At 36.7% G+C, this 26,699-nt stretch overlaps 1 protein-coding gene across 1 annotated transcript in view; it reads left to right on the forward strand.

Annotated features, from left to right (window-relative positions):
• LRP1B (low density lipoprotein receptor-related protein 1B) overlaps positions 1 to 26,699 on the forward strand; it is a 2,342,762-nt gene that overhangs the window by 2,248,946 nt on the left and 67,117 nt on the right. The window contains exon 84 of the mRNA XM_006834597.1: positions 10,640 to 10,801. Within this exon, the coding sequence (XP_006834660.1) occupies positions 10,640 to 10,801 (162 nt within the window). The remainder of the gene's footprint in view (positions 1 to 10,639; positions 10,802 to 26,699) is intronic.

Consider the following 26,699-nt stretch of genomic DNA (forward strand, 5'->3'; position numbering starts at 1 on the left):
TTGAGAATATATGTCTTGTGAAGAGGTGTCAGTGAAATTTTGAATAGCAGAGGTTATGACTGTGTTGAATGGTTTAAATGAATATAATAGAGAGGCAGAAGAGTCTCTTATAGTTTGCTGTGTCAATAATAGCTAAAATCAGAAATTAAAATAACAATACATAATATTATTAGCAGGACTTTAACAGCTAATGCATATTGCTGTTGTTTTGTGCCGTGGAGTTGGTTCTGACTCATCACCACCCTGTATAGGGTTCCCAAGGAGTGGCTGGTGGGTTTGAACTGCTAACCTCGTGGTTCAAGCCAACCTTGAAGTAGTCAGTGCTATATTGTTGTTGTTGCTAAGTCCTATTGAGTTGGTTAAACTCATAGTGTCCCTGTATAGGACCCTTTCCAAGGAGTGGCTGGTAAAGTCAGATTCCCCTACCCTGCGATTCAAACCAACCTAGAGGTTCAGTACTTATCATACAGTGCCATGCCAAGATGGCATGTATCTATACTGGATGCCTATTAAATGTCAGTTTGACGACAAAGATGTCAGTTTGAGGACTAAGGTGCCCCTAACCCAAGTCATGGTATTTTCAATAGTCTCATATGCATGTGAAAGTTGCACAGTAAATAATGATAACCATAGAAGAATTGAGGCAATAGAGTTACAGTGTTGGTTAAGAATATTGAAAGTATCATAGACTGCCAAAAGAACAAACAAATCTGCCTTAGAAGAAGTATAGCCAGAGTGCTCCTTAGAAGCCAGGCTGTTGAGACTTCTTCTCTCATACTTCAGACATATTATCAGTCCCTGGAGAAGGATATCATGCCTGGAAAAGTGGAAGTCAAAGAAGAAGATGAAGACCCTCAATAAGATGGATTGACACAGTAACAACAACCATGGGCTCAAACACATAAACAATTGTGAGGATGGAGCACGACCAAGTAGAGTTTGTGCAGAGTCTGTTGTGCTTAGAGTCACTATGAATCAAAACTGACTCATTGGCACCTAATAACATCAACAGACAGTGTTATCTGTCCCTGAATCTTCAAAATAAACATATGAGAGAATGAAAGTAGGCTTTTCTTTAATTTTGCTGCTAGCACTGTGATTCATGGTTAGTGGTTCATTTGGGCCATATGGTGAGAGCAACACGAAACTATTCAGTCTTGTGAGATATAGTGGAAAACGTATTCTAGGCTCCTCTAGGTTAATGATAGAAGGCTCAAGTTGGCTGGCTTATGTTCACAGAAAAAGCAAAAAAAAAAAAATTTAGTTTCATTTCGACAGTGCTAGCTGAAAATGAACTTTCCTGAAATATAAATAGATTGTGACCTACAATTTGAAACATGTCAGAATATATTAAGTAGTACCTGTTGAGGGAACCAGAAAAAACCCCGCAGTTCTTTCTTTTCTTTGTCAGGTATTGCTGAATAGTTCCCTGTAATCTTTGTGATACGGAAGACAACCCGATAGATACAGTCAACTTGCTAAAATTATGTATAAATTGGCATTCACTTTCAGCCCAGGAAAACATGATATTAAGTAGAAAAATAGAATGTCAAATCTTTTTATCCAAGAAACTAGCAATTGTTGAAAATTTGGAACTTTTATTATTTGAATCAATGTCAGAAGTGAAGATGGATTTCACAACAGATCAGAAAGTAGACTTTCCAATTGTAATCTGATAACTAACTGAATGATGCTTCAGTGATTTCTCAATGTATTCTTTTATTCTGTATAAAGGGATCAGAATGTGACTTTATTCAAATAATATAGGTGATGCTGCTAAAGAGACTTTTTGAAAGTATTTCCATACATTAACATTAAATGTGTATATTTGTCAACATGCTTTCTAGTTTAAATGTCAATTAAATATTCTTACTTAGGCTCAAGTTATTTATCAGACTATTTGAACTAAACAATGACTACATATGTATAAGAATAATTGTAGATAAGACATCTCAACTGTGTACAAAACTTTAAGAGAATCAGACTGACTCAACCACTACCAATTCTAGTATTAATTCAAACAAATTGCTTAGCAAGACCATACACATGATTTTTAGTAGCAGGTTTTGACCTCCCATAGCATAGATACTGTCTCATAGAAAAGTTCATTGCAGTTACATTTACTAGCATTCTTTTGTGACAACCAATATAATATATATAATAAAAGTCATAATTTATTTGTCCAACGTCGAGCAAAGACTATTTTTCCAATTTAAGTCAAACAATGTTTAAAACATACTGATGAACAATAATTTTCTGATCAGTGTAAAACTGTTTTATTAAATAAATCTAGGTTTTAAAGGCATGTATCATTATTATAGCTAAATATTGAAAAATGTCAGCATAAGGCAACTTTTTATTATTTGAATGAAATTTGCTTTTGAGAAAATAGGAGTTGATGGTGATTGATATATTACTTGACAAAATGGCTCAGTAGAACCAGTCATATTATACGCTAAAATTTTTGGCACATAGGCATTGATTGATTTACTGAATATAATCATGACAGTTTGGGAATTTTAGAAACATAATTATTATTATCATTTTTACCACTACTGCTGTTTTTGAATTAGGGATAAATGCCAGAAACCCTGGCATATTTCTTATGTGTGCAACTTAGTTATCTCATGATACTTTAACAGAAATACCACAAATGTATGGTGTTTCTCACAATTTAGGATCCAAGAAGTCAAAATTCAGTATTATGGCTCCCAGAAGTCTCTCTATCTGTTTGCTCTGGGGAGAATATATTTGTCATTTACAGCTTCTGTTCCTCAGTTCCTTGTTCATTTCCAGGCACTAACTATCTTCTGTTTCTTTTGTACCAGTTTGTCTCTATGCTAAATGTGCTATTTTTAATATCTCAAAAGTGATTAGGCTTATCCTGAGCTAATAGACTTAACCTGCACAAGGAGCTCTGGTAGCGTAGTGGTTATTGATCAGGCTGCTAATCTCACAGTCAGCAGTTCAAAACTACCAGCTGTTCCGCCAGAGAAAGATGAGGCTTTCTGCTCCCGTAAAGATTTACAGCCTTGGAAACCCTGTACAGGGTCACTATGAGTCGGAACCAGCTCCATGGCACCTAACAACAACAACAATGTAGTCTAATTAACACATAAGGAAAATTATACTTCCCAAAGGGATCACATCCACAAGTGCAGGGTTTAAAATTCTGACACTTTTTTTGGGGGAGGAACCCAATTCTATCCATCTATGTTGTCATTGTCATTAAGTTCCATCAAGTCAGTTCCAACTTACAGACAGCCTGTAGATCAGTTCTTACTCATAAAAACCCTGTATAAGATTTCCAAGGTACAGCTGGTGGGTTTGACCTGCCAACCTTGTGATTAATAGTCTCGTGCTTGTTCTGCAGTTCCTATTTAATTTCATTCCTATAATTCTATACATTTCTATTATAGAAATGTTCAGATAAGACCTGTAATAACTATAACACAGATGATTCCAAATTAATTGCTTTTAGACACTGCCAATTATCTGTGAAAATGAACAGTATCATATTATCTGTCCATATTAGAGAAACTTTTGACTATGACATAGAAGTGACCTATAGCTAATATGCTCATTTATCTATGGCTAAACTGTAATCAAATCATATAAATTTAGTGTTCATTTAATAAGGACTGATGATCAATTCATGTAGTTCCTTAACCAGGTTATAGAAAGAAAATTTATTATTTTGAAACCCTCTTAAATATGAAACCAGAAAATCAACAGCCACTCAAAAGAAAAGATGAGAAGATAAGGAAGTTGGGCACTAGAATACTGGAAACAGAACATAGTAAAGAGAACATTGACTCATTGTTAAAAAAAGTAGCTAATGTCACTGACTGAAAAATTTGTCTAAAAATTGCTAAATGGTAACCTAATTTGCTGTTTCAACTTTCATTGAAAACACAATAACATATTATTTAAGAAGTAAAAATAAATATAATGTTTAAAGTACATAAATATACAGTTATGAGAACATCTCCTGCTAATTTGTCAGTGCTGGTGTGGGAGCTGCAGGATAATGCACTGGACCGTAAAGTCAGTTAGAACTGAAAGATCGGTGGTTCAAACCTACCAGCCTGCTCTTTGGAAACCCTATACAGGGTCAATGAGTCAGAACAGACTTGACAGCACTTAACGACAACAAGAAACCATTCTTGAAGTCCTGATATGGCATTGCACGATAATGCACTAGATTGCAAGGTTGGTTTGAACTGCAAGATTGGTTATTCAAATTTATTAGTCACTCCTTGGAAACTCTATACAGGGTCTCAATGAGTCAGAACCAACTTGTTGTCACTTAACAACAGCAACAAAATCTTTTTTGCCACCAATGAATCAGAAATAATATGTAGGAGCAATGCACACATATTAAAGGTTTGGCTTTCTCCTGAGAACACAAAAAGAATAGATTAACACATATATTATTTCATGTATTAAAAAAATCTATAAGCGCAGTATGAGATTACAGTATGATTTTGTAATTAAATAGTTTACATTGTGGTGCTGTAGGTTAATGCACTGGACTGCAAGGTTAGTTTGAATCGCAAGGTCAGCAGTTCAAGCTTACCAGCTACTCCTCAGAAACCCTATACAGGGTTGCTATGAGTCAGAACCAACTCCATGGCACTTAACAACAGCAATAATATAAGTAGAAGTGAAGAAGCTAAAAATCTAAACAAGATTTACTTGGCACATACAGCAGAATTTTTTTAAAGTTTCTGTGCAAATGGAATTAAACCACAATGAAACTTTTCCATGAGCTTTTTAAAGTCACCTCAAGTTAGGTTTGGTATCTCTTTCTCTCAATCTCTCAATGCTCTTTTTTTTTTTTTTTTGCCATTAAAGAAGAGAAATTTATTTTTCTCACAGTTTAAGAGACTACAAGTTTGAATTCAGAGTGAGGTTCATCTTTGTTTATTTTGGCTTCTAGTAGTTGACCCTGATAGTGTAGTGGGCTACATGTTGGGCTGCTAATTGAAACATCAGCAGTTCAGATCTACCAGTGGTTCTTTGGGAGAAAGATGAAGCTTTCTGCTCCCACAAAGATTCACAGCCTCAGAAACCCTATACAGACCCGCTCTGAGTCACAACTCACTGGACAGCATGCATGGAAAGCAGACGTTAGCCACCTTTTGTTCCTTGGTGATTCTCATGTAGCATCTATCTTGTGTTCCCTTGACTCTGTGTCTTTGCTACTTCTTAGAACTCAGTAGTGATTAGGTTCAGGGCATACCCTACATTGATTGTTGTGAAGTGCCATCGAGTTTGGTCTGACTCATAGTGATCCTGTATAGGGTTTCTAAGGAGCATCTGGTGGGTTTGAACCTCCAGCCTTTCTGCTAGCAGTCCAGTGCTTATCCTATAGCACCACCATCACTGGTGTTGTTTTTGTTGTTAAGTACCATCGAGTGTGTACCGATTCATAGCAAACCTATGCACACCAGAACGATCCTGGGCCAACCTCACAAGTGTTGCCATGCTTGAGCCCACTGATGTAGCCACTTTGCCAATCCATCCCGTTGGGGGGGGGTCTTCCTTTTTTTCTATGACCCTCCACTTGAACCTCTGGGATTTCTCTGTCAATGTATACTTGCAGCCATTTCTTAGTAAAACTTTACTTGCATGAGATATCAAAGATATTCTTATGCAAGTAAAGTTTTACAAAGAAATCCCAATGATTTCTGCATTGCATTGGGTCACCTCTCTTTGGAATAGGCACAAATATGGATCTCTTCCAATCAGTAGGCCAGATAGGTGTCTTTCAAGTTTCTTGGCATAGATGAATTAGTACCTCCTGTACTGCCTCACTTTCTTGAAAGATTTCAATTTTTATTTCATCAATTCCTGGTGCCTTGTTCTTTGCCAATTCCTTCAATGCACCTTGGACTTCCTCCTTCAGTATCATTGGCTCTTGACCATATGCTACCTCTTGAAATGGTTGAGCATCAACCATTTCCTTTTGGTACAGTGACTCTTTGTATTTCTTCGGTCTTCTTTTGATGCTTTCTGCATCATTCAATAATTTTCCCCTCACTGATACGGCCTCATTAATATAACAAAGAAAACCCCATTTACAGGGTTGACCCTAACTGAAAAATAAAGCAATACTTGTCAAAGTAAGATGCAACTCCCAATGCTCTTTTTTTTAAAGGTAAGATTAAGTGTGTTTAGAAGCTAAAGAGGGGAGAACGACCCATCCTTTAAGGGGGTAGTATTTGGACATGGTAGAGTTTGAGTATAGTTGATGGAGTATGCCTGCTCTACTCCATTACTGCCACACAAAAAATATATTAAAAACAATTTTAATTTAAATAATTAATGGAGGCAGCATGTATAATTTAATGAAATTTTCAGAACAATTTTCTTAAAATACCACAGTACTTTTGTAAATAGAGTTACAAGTAAGATATTCTTATACGTGGTGGGCCTCACTCTGTAGGAATAAGAATAATAATCAGAGCTACTATATAATTGGAGTCCTAGCATGGAACTTTAGAATAAGCACTGGACTGCTAAACATAAGGTTGATTTTTCAAGCACACTAGTGAGCTCTGGTAGCGTAGTGGTTACGAATCGGGCTGCGAACCTTAAGGTCAGCGGGTCGAAACTACCAGTCACTCCGTGGGAGAAAGATGAGGCTTTCTACTCCCGTAAAGATTTACACCCTCGGAAACCCTGTACAGGGTCGCTATGGGTCGGAACCGACTCGATGGCACTTAACAACAACAACAACAAGTTGCTCCTTGGACACAGCGTCAGGAGGAATTGTCAACAACAACAACAATATGTAATTGAGTGCTCTCTAAGGGTCAGTAGTGCTAGAAATGGTTTGCATGCCTTATCTCAGTTATTTACATGATTTTACATAACAATTCAGTGAAGTAGGTAGTTACAGTCCCCAGTTTGCATACAAAGAAACCAGTTGTTGTTAGGTGCCATTGGAGTCAGTGTGGACCCATAGAGACCTTATGCACAGCAGAAGGAAACACTGCCTGATCCTGGGCCAACCTCACTATTTTTGCCATGCTTGAGTCCATCGATGCTGCCACTTGGCCAAGCCATCTCGTTGGGGGTAGAGAGGTGATATTCACCCATAGTCACACAGCCAGTAATTGTAACTGCTAGATCTGGGCAATCTGACAACCTGCACTCTTAAGACTGGAACTAAGGATGCTATAAACTTCATACCGATTAGAACCAGCAAACTGTTCCTCCTCCTTACTCAGGTCAACTGATGCTCTATTTGATTGCATCACTGTTGTATGCGGTCAACTCCCAACTCCCTGAATGCTTCGCTGCTATAAATCTGTCTTATTCATCATAACAGTGCTGTCGCCTTTCAAATATCAAGCGCAGTTCTTTCTACCAAAGAAAATATTTCTAAATGAATTCAATGCCCAGAGAGATCTTTGAAAATATTCGATGGGGCCCATTTAAAAAGTTTGCAACAGATGGTTAATTTTCCATTAGCAAAAAAAAAAAAAAAGATTTGCTGCCTCCCAACATAGTTTAAAGATGGATAATGTTCCCCTGAATATGAAATTTTCTATTTGTCAAAAGAAATCTTCTCTTCAAAGGAAGAGAATGAAGAGCTTTTGGAAAATAATTCAGCTGGATTCTAACTGATGTGAAGCATATGCTCACTAGGAGACAACCTGGTCACTCTGCCCTAGTTTTAAAGTAGCTGTAATGAAAAGGAACCAGAGTCACTTCTCTGAATGATTGGGCAGGAGGAATTTTTAAGTATCTCAGCAGGTCACATTTGTATCTTTCAAACTTTTACCATTTTATGATTTTTTTCACCAATAATTGAAAAAAAAAAAAAAGGAAACATGCCAAATGAAACAGAAAAAGTAAACCTACAATGTTTGCTTCCTATATCTACATGGAACTTTTTTTTATTGTTCTAACATGTTTTGATTTCTCCTGTATATTTTGCACTTTATTTCTTATTTACCAGTACAGGTAACCATCGAATCGATTCTAATTTATGAACAGCCCATTTGTTTCCGAGTAGAGCTATGCTCCATAGTGGTGGTTATGTGCCATGCAGACGGTTGGATCCGACACATAGTGAGCCTTTATAGGGTTTCCTAGACTGTAACTCTTCAAAGGAACAGAAAGCCTCGTCTTTCTCCCGCAGAACTGCTGATAGTTTCGAACCGTAGCCCAACTCGTAACCACTACACTACCGGAACTTTGTGTTATCAGTAAATGTGTTTGTGAGTGTAGATCATCAGGCCTTTCTCCTAAGGAGTGTCTGAGTGGAATCAACCCCAGGCTTTTTTGTGAGCACACCCAGTGTCTCCAGTTGCAGTTGTCTCCTGTTAATCTATATGCTGTCTCTATTTCTCTATCTGCTTCTTGTGTTCTGGGCTTTTCTTTTTTTTTTCAGTAACTGCATTTTAACAAAAAATGATTTTGTTTTGTTTTTTTCTCTTCATCGTCCACTATTCTTTGTTCTCTTACTTCTTATTGTTCTTGTTAAGTGCTTCCAAGTCAGTTCTGACCCATAGCGACCCTGTATAGGGTTTTCTGGGAATAGTTGGTGAGCTTGAACCGCCAAACTTCTGGTTCACATCTACTTTGCAGTCTAGCTCATTAACCTACAGCGCCACACCAGGACTCATTCTCTTACTAGTGTCTGTATTTTTTACCTATTTGTGTTACAGTAAAGATATTTTACTTCTATGTAAGCAGCAACTGGAAAAGAAGAAAAAAAAAAATCATTGCCATTATAGAAAAAGAAATCTAGCTAAAAGTAATTAAGTGATTTTCTGCAATGGAACATACGAGACTACTCAGCTTTTACTGTCTATAAAATTGACTTTTTTTTTTCTCTCAGTCTATTAATAGGCATTTATTTGCAACCAAATTCTAATAACTCTTGTTGTTGTTGTTGTTAAGTGCCGTGGAGTCGGTTCCGACTCATAGCGACCCTGCACAGTGTTTCCGAGGCTATAAATCTTTACGGGAGCAGAACGTCCACATCTTTCTCCCGCGAAACCGCTGGTAGTTTCGAACTGCTGACCTTACGGTTCACAGCCCAATTCGTAACCACTACGCTACCAGAGCTCCAAATGACAATTTTTAAAGCAAAACTTGTTATTGTTATTGTTAAGTACCATCTAGTAGGTCTTGACTCATAGTGACCCTGTATAGGGTTTCTGAGGAACAGTGGGTGGTTTTGAACCACTAAACTTGTTGTTCACAGTCCACACCAGTAGCAAATAGTAGACCCCCAATTTATTCATCCTCCCGAAAATGCAGGTAATCTTTATTTGAAATAGTTAAATTAACTAAAAGTGATAATGCTTTACAAAAAAGCAAAAATACCTTTCAGGATACAATCTGTGTATGTCAATAGAGTATTTTCACACTTCAGATTTTAGTGAGATTTATTACCCTCATTCATCTCTCTGACCATTCTAGAGAAGGGTTGTTGGTGTGGGCATTCTCTAATGCTAGCCTGAGTGACAATTTCTAAGTATTAGCTCATTGAGATCAATTACTTAGTTTTTATTGTTTTCTTTCATCTTATTCCTTCCATTTTAAAAGTCCCTAAATCTCATTCTTTTGACATTCATATAATAGTCATTCATTTCATTTTGTTTTATTGAATTTTGTTTGTTTTCTCTTTTTGTTTATTAAAAAGCTCATTCTTTGCTCATTTTCTACTTTGTCCTTGAGAGATTGGGCAGTGAGGCAACGTATTCCTGATGTAAGAGTTAGCTGTTGTATTCAGGATACCTAATAAGATTGTTCACCTTTCATTACGGTATTGGTCTCACAGAGCAAATAGAGAAAAAAGATCCAGATGATTTGTCAGATTTGCTAACCTTTTCTGTTCACTTTACGCTTCTAAGTCATTTAAGGATTTATATCACTGCAAGTGACAATCTTATAACTTTAATAAAAAAAATATAAAAATGAGCTCACTAGGACTTTGAAAGCACTTATGGTGTGGTACTAAAGAATCAGTACTGGACTGTGAACCACAAGGTCAGCAGTTCAAACCCACCAGCTGCTCGATGGAAACTCTATACAGGAACTAGGAGTCAAAACTGACTCTAAGGCACTTACAACAATGTTGTACTAAAACACAGTATATTTAAATAAAACAAAATAACTTCTTATGTTAATAAATCTAATCACTAAAGATAACATACATTGTTTAAACATTAAAATATTTATTTATATTAGGTGTAAGGTCTTTCTTTTTGTAAATTCAACAATGGTTGGTAGAAGAGGATTGACCACTGGAAAACATAAGTTGTCTACATTTTGTATTCTAATGGACAATAGAGCCTACATTATCCATATTAGTAGAGCAAATATAATTGGGAAAGCAAAATGGACATGAAAGGAATAACATGAGCCCTTGACACATGATGTCATAAAATGATCAATTATCTTATCTGATTGAACCTTAATATCTTCTAACATAAACTTAATTGGATATATTGGGAAACTGAGACCCAATGACTTCACATTACTACCTGAGGTCAGATGTTCAACAGTGGACATTACCAGAACCCTGGCTTTCTGATTATTATTCAGTGATATTTCCATGAACATAAACTAACAGTCTATTAATTTGCTTTTTTATTACCTTTTGCTCCAATAGGGAGACCCACCTGCAGCTGTGCACTGGGGTTCACTGGACAGAACTGTGGTAAGACAGTGTGTGAGGATTTCTGTCAAAATGGAGGAACCTGCGGTGTGACTGCTGGGAACCAGCCATACTGTCTGTGCCAACCTGAATACACTGGAGACAGATGCCAGTACTGTAAGTGAGGACAACAGCTAAAGTAAATTTTATCTCAACTTCAGCCACCCCTAATTTTTCAGGTCCTCTCCATTCTGTCACCCCAACTCAAATACTTTTTTATATTATTCTTATCCTTTTGTTATTTCTTTCTCTGCAGGTTCCAGTCTATCTTTATAACCATACCCTTTTATATATGCTCACTCTTTCACTCTATTTTACTGTTACTATACCTTCCTGGTAGTGTAGTGGTTATGAATCAGATTGCTAACCTCAAGGTCAATGGTTCGAAGCTACCAGTGGTTCTGCGGGAGAAAGATGAGGCGTTCTGCTCCCGTAAAGATTTACAACCTCGGAAACCCTGTGCAGGGTCACTATGAGTCAGAACTGACTCCACAGTACTTAACAACATACCTTCCTAGGAGTCCTGGTGTGGTGCTGTGGGCTAATGCGTCAGACAGTAAAATTTTTTGAACTACAAGGTCAGTGGTTCAAGCTCACCAGCTTCTCCTTGGAAACCCTATACAGGGTCGCTATGGGTCGCAATTGACTTGACAGCCCTTGATAACAACAAAATACCTTCCCAGCATATCATAACTATGGCTAAATCCTATTCTCCATCTTCTGTGCTGGTACCCTCATAGGTGAGTGCTACAACAGAAATACAGGCTAGTCTCACTTACATTTTTATTACTAGTCTCAAACAGGCACTTAATAATGTGTTTCACTAATCTGTTGACTTTTCTACTCTAATTCCCTGTGTCCTATCTTGTTCTTTCTCCTCAAACCTCCAATACTTGCTTCTGACTTCACTCCCATCTGATGAATAATCTCCTAATTCACTGATAAAAGTAAGTCATCCAAAGGAACTGCAATAAACCCTTAAACCACAAACCCCAACGCACTTTCTCCTATACCCATACACACTGTTTGCCCTCTAGTTGCTAAGAATCCCATACTACAATGAATACTACATCATCTACTTGAGTATTAAATCTCTCCTAGTTATTCATGGACATTGTTGTTATTTGCCATTGAGTATGTTCCGACTCACAGTGACCCTATATATGGTTTCTGAGGAGTAGCTGATGAGTTTGAACTGCTGACTTTGCAGTTCAAACCAAGTTTGCAGTCTAATGCATTAACCCTCAGTGCCACACCAGGACTCCAATTCATGAATTTATCTCCTACAATTGACTCCTTTCTCTCCTGTGTCATCCATGCTTTTCGTTCTACATTGCCCTATAAATAAATAAATAAATAAATAAATAAATAAATAAATAAATAAATAAAGCCTTTTCTCCTGTATTCACACCTCTTTCTAGCTAGAACCTAAATTCCCTGGCCACATACGAATTTATTTTGACTGCAGCATTGCACTGAAAAGCTGTGGCTGTTTATTATTCTTCTCTTTCTATTTCCCTTTTACCCAAAGTCTTATCAGGTTTTTCTGTTGAAACATCTTTTATCAAACAAAGTCAATGTTACTATTTTAATATTCCACTTTTTGTTGTATTCAATGGTAAATTCTTAATTCTTTTATCTCTATTATCAGCAGTTTATCACTTGTCCATCTCTTGTCTTCATAGAAACTAAGAAAGACAACATTCTCTCATGTGTTTAATTTTCAATTTACTGTCTGCTTCTTCTCAGGGTCTCTTGATGGGTCTCCCTTAACTTTCTGATCTTAAAATATTAGAGTGACTGTCAACTTTATCTCATATCTCATTTCTTCTCCAAAAAAAAAAATCCCCACTGTATCAACCAATGATTTCTTACCAAGCTTCATATCAGAATCACCTGTACAGTTTTTATAAAACAGTTTCCCAGAATCACCTCCAAAGACTCTGATTCCATTAGGCTGATAAATTATTTATAGCTTTCCAGAGACACACATAAGAAAGATTGAGACCCATTATCTTGGTGATTTAACCCAATTTCATGGTTTTACAAACTGTCCAAATACTAAAGATTATAAATGCATATTTCTAAAAGAACCTATTCTCTGCAATCCAAAAAATGTTATACTTAATTTTCATATGATTTAATTTGACATCTTGAATTGACTTTTCATTAACCTGATTTTCTTACTCCAAAATACTTATACTGTTGTCTTCCTCATCTCTATAAAAAGAAATACAGTTCAGAAGAGACCTCTCTCTTGTTTTTTACATCCTGCCTTCATCCCATTTTACCTTTAAAGTATACTCTGTATCTTAATACTTCTGACCATCTCATATCCAAGCTACCAGAACCCTTCGCTTAGATTTAATATAATTAGCTTCAATACTTCATCTCTATGTCCTTAGAGTTTATTCTAAAGGAAGAGCTATAATGATACTTTTTATTCATAAGGGGGAAAGATATTTTCCCTCTTCAATATACATAAGAGGGCTTCAAAAAGATCATGGAAAAATGGAATAGAAATATAATGAAATTTTCCATGAACTTTTGGAAGCCCCCTCATATGTTATCTTTCTGTGTTCCAAGTACCATTTTAATTAACTTATTTTTATAATAATTCTATTATTTAATCAGATCTATGAAAAAATAATTGTTTTTATTCTCATTTTACAGAGAGGTTATAGAGAAATCAAAAGATTAAAAAGCCACTGGAATATCACACAGTAATTGGGAGAGCTGACATTTCAACTCAGATAATCCACCCTCAGAAACCCTGTACAGGGTCGCTATGGGTCGGAACCGACTCGACAGCACTTAACAACAACAACAACAATCCACCTATAAAACTTATTACATGGTTTGGTATCATGGAGTGCCTTACATAGGGCTCTAGACATTATTGAAAAGTACATGGAATAGCAAAGCATCAAACAATGTGCACTAGCTTAGAATCAAGAATATTACCACATTTTTTGTTTCTGATGTTATAGTCCTGCTGTGGTGCTGTAGTGTAAGCACTGGACAGCTAACCACATGGTTTGTGGTTCAAACCCACCAGCTACTCCTTGGAAATTCTATATGGCATTCCTACGAGTTAAACCAAATTGATGTCAGTTAACAACTAACAATGTAATGGTGGGTTCTATTTCTCCTGCAGCAATGGAACTAATTTGATTTCAAATTTGTGTTCTAATTTTCAAGTTTCCATTCTCCTTGTATTTGACTTGCTTCTTCACTAATACAGATGCCATCACTGTAATGCAAACTCCCTTTTGCATATAACTTGCTCAATTTAGTTCTTAAATAATGATCAGGCCAGCAGAGATTAGTTGACAAATACAGTCCAGTTACATGCATAAATCCCAATCATTCCTTCTTCTAGTCCTTTCTCTATCATCTCCCTACTCTTAACATAGAACAGCATCCCAGCACAATTTCCATCAACTGATGCATGACTTTTTTTGCTTTATTTTGCTCCTTTTTTCAGTTTTGTTTGACAAATCCTAATATTTTCTATGCAAACAATGGACAAAAACAGATACCTTACTGTATAATGAGCGCCGCAAAACTTTCCATAGATAATTATTCAGCCTTTATGCTAGTCCAGGGGTGGGGAACCTTTTTTCTGCCAAAATTTGTAACATCATTTGTGATCCAGACAAAATTATCAACTTAAAACTTAGCTTGCTATATTTGGTCAAACATTTAATTAGCTCACCCCTGATGTGATGGCTGTGGAGTTCTGGTGTGGCCCTGTGAGTTAATGTGCTGGACTGCAAAGTCAGTTAGAACCACAAGGTCAGCAGTTTAAGCTCACCATCTGCTCCTTGGAAACCCTGTACAGGGTCATGATGAGTCAGAACCAACTCAACAGCACTTAACAACAACAACAACAACAATTTGATGGCTAGCACTGCAATTGCCTTGACAGGGCTAGACCAAATGATTTTGAGAGCCTTATACATTGATCACCCTTCTCCATATACATGTCAAATCCCTTGTCATTGCAACTTTTTCATGTGCACTCTCACTGAATTTCTCCTCACCTTCAGTTCTTCATGCTAAATCTTATCTATCTGTCTGTGTGTCACTTAAACATTATTTCCATTTTTAAACTGTTCACATCTCCCTAGTGTCAAGCAATCTGTTTCTCTTCTTAATTTTTAAGTCTCTTTTGATGCTGATTAATTCCTACCTAGTATTATTGTTAGTTGTGTATATTTCTTGTCTTCTTTGACTAAACAAATGAACACTTAAACAGAAGAATAAATGATATAAGTAATTGGGATACATGTTAATAAAAGAAAATTTAATTAATCTACAAGACAGCATTTAATCAACGTACAGCCATATGGTAATTATGTATGGTTTATCTAGAGCTGGCACTTACTCATGAGCTCTACTTCTTGGTACCAAGATGGAATATCATTATGTAGCATCTTTCCTTTTTAATTGGAACTTCAACATTCTTGATTCTTTTTGAACTAAAAAAAAAAAAAGAAGTATCTGGCCAAAATTATAGCAATTTGGGTTCTTAGAAAGAACAAATTCACTTTGCTTATATTTTAATTGGCAACTTAATATAATTACAGTCTGAGGTAGCTTGATGTTTTATAAAAGACTGCATTATAATTTTATTATCACTATTAGCAGTCATAGCACTTCCTATCATTAACTGTAAAGCACTTATTAAAATTAACCAATTAATCCTTAGACAGAGGTTAAATGACTTGCTCAAGGTCCTGAAAAAGTAATATTATAGTCAGAATTGAACCCCAGGAGTTGTTGATCAAGATGTCAACAAACATGTGGCGAGTCTGATGATACTGTTCTCTGGCAGAATAAATCTGTGGACAGTGTCATTAAAATGATAAATCTAACGGCTGACAAATGTGTAATAAATTTAAGATCTATTAGATGTGAGTCTGCAAGGTTCAGTGGGTCTGGTGTTCTGTCAAAATTGGATCTCACAAATACAATAATCTTCTCTCTATAAATGACAGATTGACAGAATGGTTCATTACAGAGCCTAATTAAAGGTCCATTACTGGGAGGTAAAACATCAGTTCTTAGTTGTGCTGAGCAAAAACATTTCACAGATCTAATGGTAATATTGTGGTGTTGTGGGTTAATGCGCCAGACTGCAAAGCCTCTTGAACTACAAGGTTGGAAGTTCAAACTCACCAGTGGCTCCTTGGAAAGCCTATACAGGGTCACTATGGGTCAGAACTGACTCCACGGCACCATTCAACAACAACAACAATGGTAATATAAAATCTTGAGGTCTGAAATGCAAATTAATTTTAACAACAGCAGCAGTCTAGGGAGCAGAGATAGAGATCAATAATGACACAAATAAAATTACGTATTCCTCTAGTAAGTTGTTCAAAAACAAATAGTGCTATATTAAATACTATTTTGGAGCAACAATTCCTAATATAAACCAAAGAAAGAAATACAGATGGTGTCTCACTTTTAAATGCAGGTGTTAAGTATCGGGTCAAAAATATCTGAGGTGATTTCTAATTAAATGAAAGTAACATTAGGGAAGGAGTCCTGGTGTGACACTGTGGGTAAATGCTGATGGACTGGAAGCTGGGCTTCAACTGCAAGGTCGGTGGTTCAACCTCTCCAGCTGCTCATCGTAAACCCTATACAGGGACGCTTTGAGTCTAAGTGACTCAACGGCATTTAACAACATTAGGGTAATTGGGTCAATGAGGATTATCTTAATTATCTATTGTTACTTTAACAGAAATACCACTAGTAGATGGCTTTTAAAAAATGGAAATGTATTCGCTCACATTTCAAAAGCTTAGAAATCAGATATCAGGGTATCAGTGCTAGGCTTTCTCTTTCTGTAGGCTCTTGGGAAATGTCCTTGACTTCTTTTAACATTGGTAGGTCCACCATTCATCAGAAATTTCCATATGTCTTGGCATCAAACCTTTGTTTGGATCTAAGAGTTTTTCAGCACAGGGAACACTGTACCTAAAGATGTGCTCAGCTTCCTAGCTCTTTTTCTTGGTGGTAGGAAGTCCCACTCTCTATACTCACCTCTCTCTCCTTTTGTAAGATAAAAGATTAATTCAGGCCACACATCAGAGAAACTCTCCTTGCATGGGATCAGGGCTGTGACCTGATTAAGAAATTTGCATCTCTCCCTAATTCTCTTAAAATTGATTGAATGTTCACATCAGCTCACATCATGGAGGACGATTACATTACATAGCTGCCAAACCACTGAGTCTCATGACCCAGACAAGTTGACACGTGTTTTGGAGAACACAATTCAATCCATGACAAGGACCAACCCAACCTGAGACAAAGAACCAGGTATTCAAATAAATAATGGCTTGCGTGATACTGTTTTATATTTTCATTGGTATTGTCAAAGTTCTCTCTTTGAAAACTATCATAACTTCAATGAAAATTTAGGTTATTAGAAGTACACACATTATGACTTATTCCCATTGCTTCTAATAGATATAGACATTAAATAGTGTCTCAAATGTATAGAGGCACCTGTCAGTAATCTAAACATTATGTATTCTAATTGGCCTTACAGCCATAGTTTATAAAGTAACTAATAAAACTGTTATGAACTATAGATGTTAGCCTACCAGATGTGATAAAATTATAAATTTATTTTTACAATTTGTCTGTTGGTGGAGGTGGTAGTTTTGTACCATACAGTTGGTTTAGACTCATAACAACTCTGTATAGGGTTTCCGAGGCTATAAATCTTCACAGGAGAACAAAGTCTCATTTTTTCTTACGCAGACCTGGTGATAGATTCAAACTGCTGACGTTTGAGTATTAGAACAGCTTTGTTCATTCATTCAATTAGTCAGTGAACATGTATTGGTGTCTTCAATGAGCCCCCATCATTGTGTTAATTATGGAGGAAACAGTGATATCAAACAAGTTTTCTTCTTTCAAAAAACTTACAGTCTAATGAGTCTAATGTGTAATTCAGAAAAGGAAGCACATTACTAAGAAAACAATGCAATGAAGCACAAATATACCATGATCCACAGACAATTCTCACAGTTTAGGTTATGGGGACAGGAAAGATTTCCTGAAGAAAGTGACATCTAAGCTGAGACAAGAAGAAGGAGAACCAGTTAACTAAGTGAAGAGGGAAAACAGTGAGAGATAGCATATGAAAAGGCCTAGAAGAGAAAGTCTTTTGAAATTTACATTTCTCTTTCCATTTCATTTTTTCAGGGATGGAATAAGAGAGGGTAGATGGAGAAGGGAATATTGGAAAGGAAATTGTTTATTGAATATGTACAATGTGCCAGTCAGAGATATATGAGTCCTAGTGTGGCGCTGCTGGGTAAGAACTAGATTACTAAGGGAAAGGTTGCCAGTTCAAACCACCAGATATTTCTTAGAAACCCTATACAGAGTCACTATAAATTGGAACTGACTTCACAAACTTAACAACATTACTTTTTCTAATTTGGATATATTTTTTCCTGGTGTGGTACTGTGGATATAATGTACTGGTCTGCAAAATTATTTTGAACCACAAGGTTGGTAGTTAGAACTCACCAGTTGCTCTTTGGATACCCTATACAGGGTCACTATGGGTCGGAACTGACTTGACGGCAGTTAACAACAACAGCATATACTGCTTAAACATTTGAAATTAGAATTACAAGGAGTTTGATGCTGTAAAGGAAAATAGAATTGCTGTTCAAATAAGAAAGAATTGTGACTTAGGAAAACAAAAATTATACATCATAACTATTTCCCATGTATTCATGAATCTTAAGCCATTGACATATAGAGTGACAAAGCATTTTGAAGTTCTGACAAATGATTGGTCCCAAATGGTATTCAAATGAGGAGAATGTAAACACTGAATGCATTCCGGCCCTTAGAACTCATTTATATGTGTACCTTTCTTCAAGCTTTGCAAACTAGTTTTATTGTTGTTAGATGCCATCCAATTAATACCGACTCTTAGTGATTCTATGCACATCAGAAGGAAACACTTCTCAGTCCTCAGCCAACTTCATAATCATAGCTACCATTCAGCCATTGCAGCTGCCACTGTGCCAATCAATCTTGTTGTAGTTTTACTCTTTTTCACTGACCCTCCATTTTACCAAGGATGATGTCCTGCTCCAGGTGTTGGTACCTCCTGATTGATGTTGTTAGGTGTCATTGAGTCAGTACCAACTCATAGCGATCCTATGCACAACAGAATAAGACACTGCCCAGTCCTGGGCCAACCTCACAATTGTTGCCATGCTTGAGCCCATTGGCAATCCATCTTGCTGGGGGGCCTTACCAAGCATGATATCCTTCTCCAGTGACTGGTCCCTCCTGACAATGTGTCCAAAGTATGAGGGACGAAGTCTGGCCATCCTGGCCTCCAAGGAGCACTCTGGCTGCACTTCTTTTAACACAGATCTGTTGGTTCTTTTGGCAGCCCATGGTACTTTCAATATTCTCCTCTAACACCATAACTCAAATGCATCAATTCTTCTATGATCTTCCTTATTTACTGTCCAGCTTTCACATGCATATAAAGTTATTGAAAATAATTTGGCTTGAGTGAGGTGCACCTTAGTCCACAAGCGGGCATCTTTGCTCTTCAACACTTTAAAAAGGTCTTGTGCAGCAGATATGCACAATACAATACATCGTTTCATTTCGTGACTGCTGCTTCCATGAATGTTGATGGCTGATCTAACAAAAATGAAGTCTTTGACAACTTCAATCTTTTCTCCATTGATAAGAGTGTTGTTTATTGTTCCAGTGGTGAGGATTTTTGTTTTCTTTACATTGAGATGCAATCCACATCGCAGGATGTGCTCTTTGATCTTCATCAATAAGTACTTTAAGTCCTATTCTCTTTCGGCAAGCAAAGTTATATCATCTGCATATTGCAGGTTGTTAATAAGTCTTCTTCCAATTCTGATGCCACGGGTTTTTTTTTTTTTGTTCCATGTAACCCAGCTTCTGGGATTATTTTCTCAGCATACAGGTTTAATAAGTATAGTGAAATAATACAACCCTGTCACACACCTTTCCTAATGTCAAACCATGCAGTGTTCCCTCATGCTGTTTGAACAACCGCCTCTTGGGCTATGTACAAGTTCCTCATGAGCACAATTAAGTGTTCCAGAATATCTGAGGTCCCTCCTGATATCTATCGAAAATATGAGCAATGAAGTCTGCCATCATGGCCTCTAAGGAGCATTCTGGCTATATTTCTTCCAAATTTGTTCTTTAGGCAGCCTACGGTACTTTTCATATTCTACAACAAACATAACTCAAATGCATCAATTCTTCTATTTGTATTGTAGTTTCTTGTGTTATTTTAAAAAGCATTTGTAATGTATAAGTCATTGTTCTTGCAAAATTCTATCATGTGATCACCAGCATTGTTTCTATTACCAAGCCCATTTTTTTCCAAATACTGATCCTTCTTCTTTGTATTCCAATTGCCAATAATTGTCAACATATCATGCTTACATGTTTGTTCAATTTTAGACTGAGAAATTGCTTGAATTCTTCAATTTCATTATCACTAGCTTTAGTGGTTAGTGCATACATTTGAATAATAGTGGTATTAACTGGTCTTTCTTGTGTCATATGGTTTTATCCTATCACATATGGCATTATACTTCAAAATAGATCTTGAAGTATATATATATATTTTGATGATGAATGTGATGCCATTTCTCTTCAAGTTGTCATCCCCAGCATAATAAACCAGGTGATTGTCAGATTCAAAATGGCCAATACCAGTCCATTTCAGCTCACTAAGACCTAGGATATCAATGTTCATTCATTCCGTTTCATTTTTTTACAACTTCCAAATTGCTTTGATTCATCCTTCATACATTCTATGTTTCAGTTATTAATGGATGTTTACAGCTGTGCTCCACATTTTGAGCTGTGCCCCATCAGCAAATCAAGGTCACAAAAGCTTTACTCTATTTGTGCTATCACAGTTAACTCTACTTTAAGGAGGCAGCTATTTCCCAGCTGTATTTTGACTCCCTTCCAGCCCGAAGGACTCGTCTTCCGTCATTTTATCTGACAATATTCTGGTGTTCTTCATCATCTTTCAATATCAATATTGACAGTGTTTCACTGTCTTTCAATATCAGTGCTGACAGTGTTTCACTGTTATTCATTAGATTTTAAATGACTAAATATTCAGAAGTAGTCTGGCTCTCTTTTTTCCTAGTCTGTTTTAGTCTAGAAACTCAGCTGAAACCTGTGCGTTGTGAATGATCCTGCTGGTATTTAAGAAACCAGTGGTGTGGCTTCCAGCATCACAGCAACACCCAAGCCACCACAGCATGACAAACTGACACATGAGTGGTGGTAAAAGGCAGTGTATGATTTCTTAATCCCCTCTAATGATTCAGACCTCATTATCTTTACAAGTTGGTTTCCCATTGCTTGTTGTTTATTGCTGTTGAGTTGGTCCTGACTCACAGTTACCCTATATAGGGTTTCTAAGGAGCAGCTGGAGGGTTTGAGCTATCAACCTTGTGGTTAACAGTCCAGTGCTTATTCTATACTGCCACACCAGGTCCCATTGTGTAAACCTCTTTAATTTCCACATTTTGTCTTCCTAACTCCAATTTGGCCTAGAACATTTCGCCCTTCTCTTTGGCACTTCTCACACTGTATTAGAATTACTTATTATTTTGACCATTTATTCCATCAGAATACGAATCAGTCAAAATATTTTGCATACATTATTAATCTGGGGATTAAACTCAGTGCATGGAATATAGTATATGGTGCTTAAATGTGTGGATTAATGTAAACAAAGTTGAATGATCTTGTTCCTAGCCCTTTACTTCCAGTCTCATGGATCTGTAAAATAATCACTGGAATGAAAGGTTGGTTTGAACTTCAAGATACGTGATTCATACTCACCAGCCGCTCTTTGGAAACTATATACAGGGATGCTGTGGGTTGGAATTGACTTGATGACACTTAACAACAATATCAACAACTGCCAGTAGCTACTTTTTTCTGTTTTCACAAGTTCACATTCAAAAGGAAAGACCAGAGCTCAGCATCATCTTTCCATACTAACTTATTTAAATCCCAGTCTGCCAGAAACTCTGTGCTCCTGTTCTTGGTTTGAGAAAAAATAAAAAGTGTAAAAGAAGAGATTAGAAGTCAGAAAGTCTACAATTTATGATCTACGTTGTCAAAAAGGATCAGCTGGAGATGAGAAATAATGCTTTATTTCCATATCACATAAAAGCTAATAATATTTTTATTTCTGTGATTATGTTTCAAATTCCAAAACCATGTTTGGTGTTGATAAACTTTTATCTTATGGCATGTAACTTTCACTGGAATGTTTGTGATTAGGATTACAGAAAAGTCATCTTTATGAATGCTTAATTATACTTGCTATCGTAGCAGCAAATTTTTTCCATGCTAGCTGTGTAGCTCTTTGCTTTGAGACAACTAATCTCATAGTACTTTTAGAAACAGTGCTTCATCTCTCAATCAGGACAAGATGAATGTGTCGATCTACATCTACATTCATGTCATATAACAGTGTGGCTAGGTGTGTGCTTTTCTTTTTCCAATTAATGTGAAGTGAATACATCAAGTACTATGAGAGACAGCGAAAGGGAGCCCTAAAATGACATAGTTGAAAGTTGAAAATAATAGTTCACACAGTTAATGGTTACTACTGTCTAAAGTGTCATTTTATTTAAATAAACTGAGGGTGCCCTATTAGGATCCTTAACATTTGTTAAAAAAAATATATATAGAAAGAAAGCCTTTGTATGAACAGAAGCAGTGATTGTGATCTTGCTTTACATGGCGCTAAGTAAACTGCATGGATTCACAAAGAATTCTCTGCAAACATATACAGGTAATTGAAAACAATATAATACATAAATCATGCACAGATAGACACACATATTAAACAAAAATGTTTACTTGAGGCTTACCTCAAACCAAGCAAATAGTTTTAGCTGAATGGTTCCACAAACATATTTTTAACAGACTTAATTCAAATATCAATTTAAAAGTAACTTTTAACACAGTGATTTATATAAAATTTGGGATACCTAAAACATGTTTTGAAAATAAAAGTCATAAGATTAAAAAAAAAGTGTTTGTTGGGATTAAAGAGAAAAGATAAACTAAGAACCTGATCTTACATTTAATATGATAGTATTCATGTTTTACTACGGATGATTTAATCATTAAAAAAGTCCTGTCCGTATGTATTATATCTAAAAGTAAAGAATAAAAAGATTCTCAGAAGACAGGTAAGTAACATCGTGATAAGTGGAGAAAAGATTGAAATTGTCAAAGACTTCACTTTGCTTGCATCCATCATCAAAACTTATGGAAGCAGCAGCCAAGAAATCAAATGATATGCATTAAATTAGGCAAATGTGCTACATAAGACCTCTTTAAAGTGTTCAAAAGCAAAGCTAAGAGTTTGAAGACTAAGGGGCACCTGACCCGCAGGAACCCTCTGCACAACACAAAGAACCGCTGCCTAGCCTTGAGCCATCCCCACAATTGATTGGTACATTGCTGTTATTGTGCTAATCCAGTCATTGAGGTGCTTCCTCTTTTTCACTAACTCTCCACTTTACCGCATATGAAGTCTTTCTCCAAGGACTGGTTCTTCCAAATAACATGTTTGAAGTATAACAGATAAGCTCTCACCATCCTTGCTAAGAAGCATTCTGGTTGTACTTCTTCCAACAGAGACTTATTTGTTCTTCTGGGAGCCCATGACACTTTCAATATTCTTATCCAACACCATAATCCAAATGCATCAATTCTTCTATGGTGTCCTTATTCATTGTCCAACTTTCATAGGCACATGCACTATTGAAATAACTTGGGTTGTTGTTGTTGTTGTTGTTAGGTGCCATTGAGTTGGTACCAACTCATAGTGACCTTTCACACAGCAGAACGAAACACTGCCAGATCCTGGGCCAACCTCACTATTGTTGCCATGCTTGAGCACATTGATGCTGTCACTTTGCCAATCCATTTCACTGGGGGTCTTCCTCTTTTTTTCTGACCCTCCACCCTACCAAACATGATATCCTTCTCCAGTGACTCATCCCTCCTGACAATATGTCCAAAGTTTGAGACATGAAGTTTGGCCATCCTGGCCTCCAAGGAGCATGCTGGCTGCATTTCTTCCAAAACAGATCTATTGGTTCTTTTGGCAGCCCATGGCACTTTCAATATTCTCCTCCAAAACCATAACCCAAATGCATCAATTCTTCTACAGTCTTCCTTATTCACTGTCCAGCTTTCGCACGCATATGAGGTTATTGAAACTACCATGACTTGGGTCTGGCGCACCTTAGTTTTAAAGCTGACATATTTGCTCTTCAACATTTTAAAAAGGTCTTGTGCAGAAGATTTGCATAATGCAATATGTCTTTTGATTTCTTGACTACTGCTTCCATGAGGGTTGATAGTTGATCCAAGAAGAATGAAGTCCTTGACAACTTCAATCTTTTCTCCATTGACAAGAATGTTGTTTATTGGTCCAGAGTTGAGGATTTTGTTTTCTTTACATTGAGATGCAATCCATACTGAAGGCTGTGCTCTTTGATCTTCATCAGTAAATGTTTTAAGTCCTCTTCACTTTCAGAAAGCAAGGTCGTATCTATCATCTGCATATCGCAGGTTGTTAATGCATCTTCCTCCAATCCTGATGCCACATTTTTCTTCATAGAACACAGCTTCTCGGATTATTTGCTCAGCGTACAGGTTGAATAAGTACCGTGAAAGAATACAACCCTTTTGCACATCTTTCTTAATTTTAAACCATTCTATGTTCCCATGTTCTGTTCAAACAACTGCCTCTTGGTCTATGTACAGATTCTTCATGAGCACAATTAAGTGCTCTGGAATACTCATACTTCTAAATGTTGTTCATAGCTTGTCATGATCCCTACAATCAAAAGCCATTGTGTAGTCAATAAGCACAGGTAAACATCTTTCTGATATTCTCTGCTTTCAGCCAAGATCCATCAGACATCAGCAATGAGGTCGTTCCATGGCCTCTTCTGAATCAGGCTTGAACCTCTGGAAGTTCTTGTTCAATGTATGCTTGTAGCCATTTCTGTATTACTTTTAGTAAAACTTTACTGGCATGGGATATCAAAGAGATTGTCCAATGATTTCTGCATTCCTTTGGGTTAGGCACACCTTAATCCTCAAACTGATATCTGTGCTCTTGAACACTTAAAAGATGTCTTGTGCAGCAGATTTGTCTAATGCAAATATCATTTGATTTATTTACTGTTTATATATATATATAAGTGTTGATTATGGAGCCAACCAAAATGAAGTCTTGGACAAGTTCAGCCATTTGCCCATTTTCAGGATGTTATTTATTGGGGTGGTTCTGAGAATCTGTGTTTTCTTCATATTGAGGTATGATCCATATTGAAGACAATAGTCTTTGATCTTCAGTCAGTATTTTAAGTCCTCTTTGTATTCAATAAGCAAGGTTGTATCATCTGCTTATCTCAGGATGTTAATGAGGATGATAATGAGACTTCCTCTAATCCTGATGCCACATTCTTCTTCATATAATGTAATTTCTCTGATTATCTGCTCAGTATACAGATGGATTAAGTATGTGAAAGGGTGCAACTCTGGTGCACACCTTTTTTGACTTTAAAAAAGTTAGTACTCCCTTGTTCTGTTTAAACGACTGCCTCTTCATCTAGGCACATGAACACCATTGTTCTTGAATATCCATTATTTCAATGTTATCCATAGTTTGTCATGATATACACTAGCTAAAGACTTTGCATTGTCAATAAAACACAAGCAAACATCTTTTTGTTATTGTTTGCTTTCAGCTAAGATCCATCTATATCAGCCGTATATCCATCATTCCACATCCTCTTCTGAATCCATATTCAATTTCTGGCAGTTCTCTGTCATGTACTGTTGCTACTGTTATTGAATTATCTTAATTAAAATTTAACTTGCATGTGATATTAATGATCTATTTTAATTATTTTCACAATTCATTGGGTAAACTTTCTTTGAAATGGGCACAAATATGGACCTCTTCTAATCAATTCATCAGGCAGCTGTCTTCAAAATTTCTTTGCCTAGATGAGTGAATGCCTCCAGTGCTGCAGCAGTTTGTTGAAAGATTTCAATTTGCATTCTATTATTCCCCAGAGCCTTGTTTGATGCCAATGCCTTCAGTGTAGCTTAGACTTTTTTCCTTTAGTACCACTGGTTCTCAATCATATGCTTCCTCTTATGGTTGAACATCAATAATTTCATTTTGGTGCAGTGACTCTGTGCGTTCCTTCCATCTTCTTTTGATGCTTTAGGCCCATTTGTTGTTGTTACTGAGTGCCGTCGAGTTGATTCCGACCCATTTCAAGTCAAGGCTTGAATTTTTTCTCCTGCTTTTTCAGCATGAACAATGCTGAGTGTATTTTTCCCATTTGGATTTCTAACTCTAGGTTTTGTGCATTTCTGTAAAAAGCAAACAAACAACAGAATAAGATCCATTTTGCCCACATCCCTCTTTACCCCTCAGTTGATTTTGATAATCCATTGCAATGACCACACAGAACTCAGACTAACAGTTATACTAACAGTTATGAGGTTTATTAGAGAAGTTAACCAACCACTTACAATTCAGAGTCAGAAATGCTCAGGACACAATTGTTCCAGTCAGCTGATTTATGCTCCAACATAAGTCTCAACCTGAAAGCACGCATATGTAGCTTGATGGGTTAGCAAACTGTACTCCCCCACTTAAGTACCAGAGGCACCCCAGCATACAAGCAAGGTTCCTGCCCATAGTCACTCAGCTTTACTTGCTCTGTGGGCTGGGAAGTTCACTGCTCTGTTTTGTGCTCTGGTTCTTGTTTCTGCTGCTGCTGCTCCTCTGATACTTTAGATGAGGAGGATCAATGAACTTGAAACTCAGTGTTCAAAGGATGCAGCCCACTCCTGGCTCTTCTACTTCAGTGGCAATGGC

The sequence above is a fragment of the Chrysochloris asiatica genome, unplaced genomic scaffold, assembly GCF_000296735.1.
Source record: "Chrysochloris asiatica unplaced genomic scaffold, ChrAsi1.0 scaffold00012, whole genome shotgun sequence".
In the NCBI taxonomy this organism is placed as follows: Eukaryota; Metazoa; Chordata; class Mammalia; order Afrosoricida; family Chrysochloridae; genus Chrysochloris; species Chrysochloris asiatica.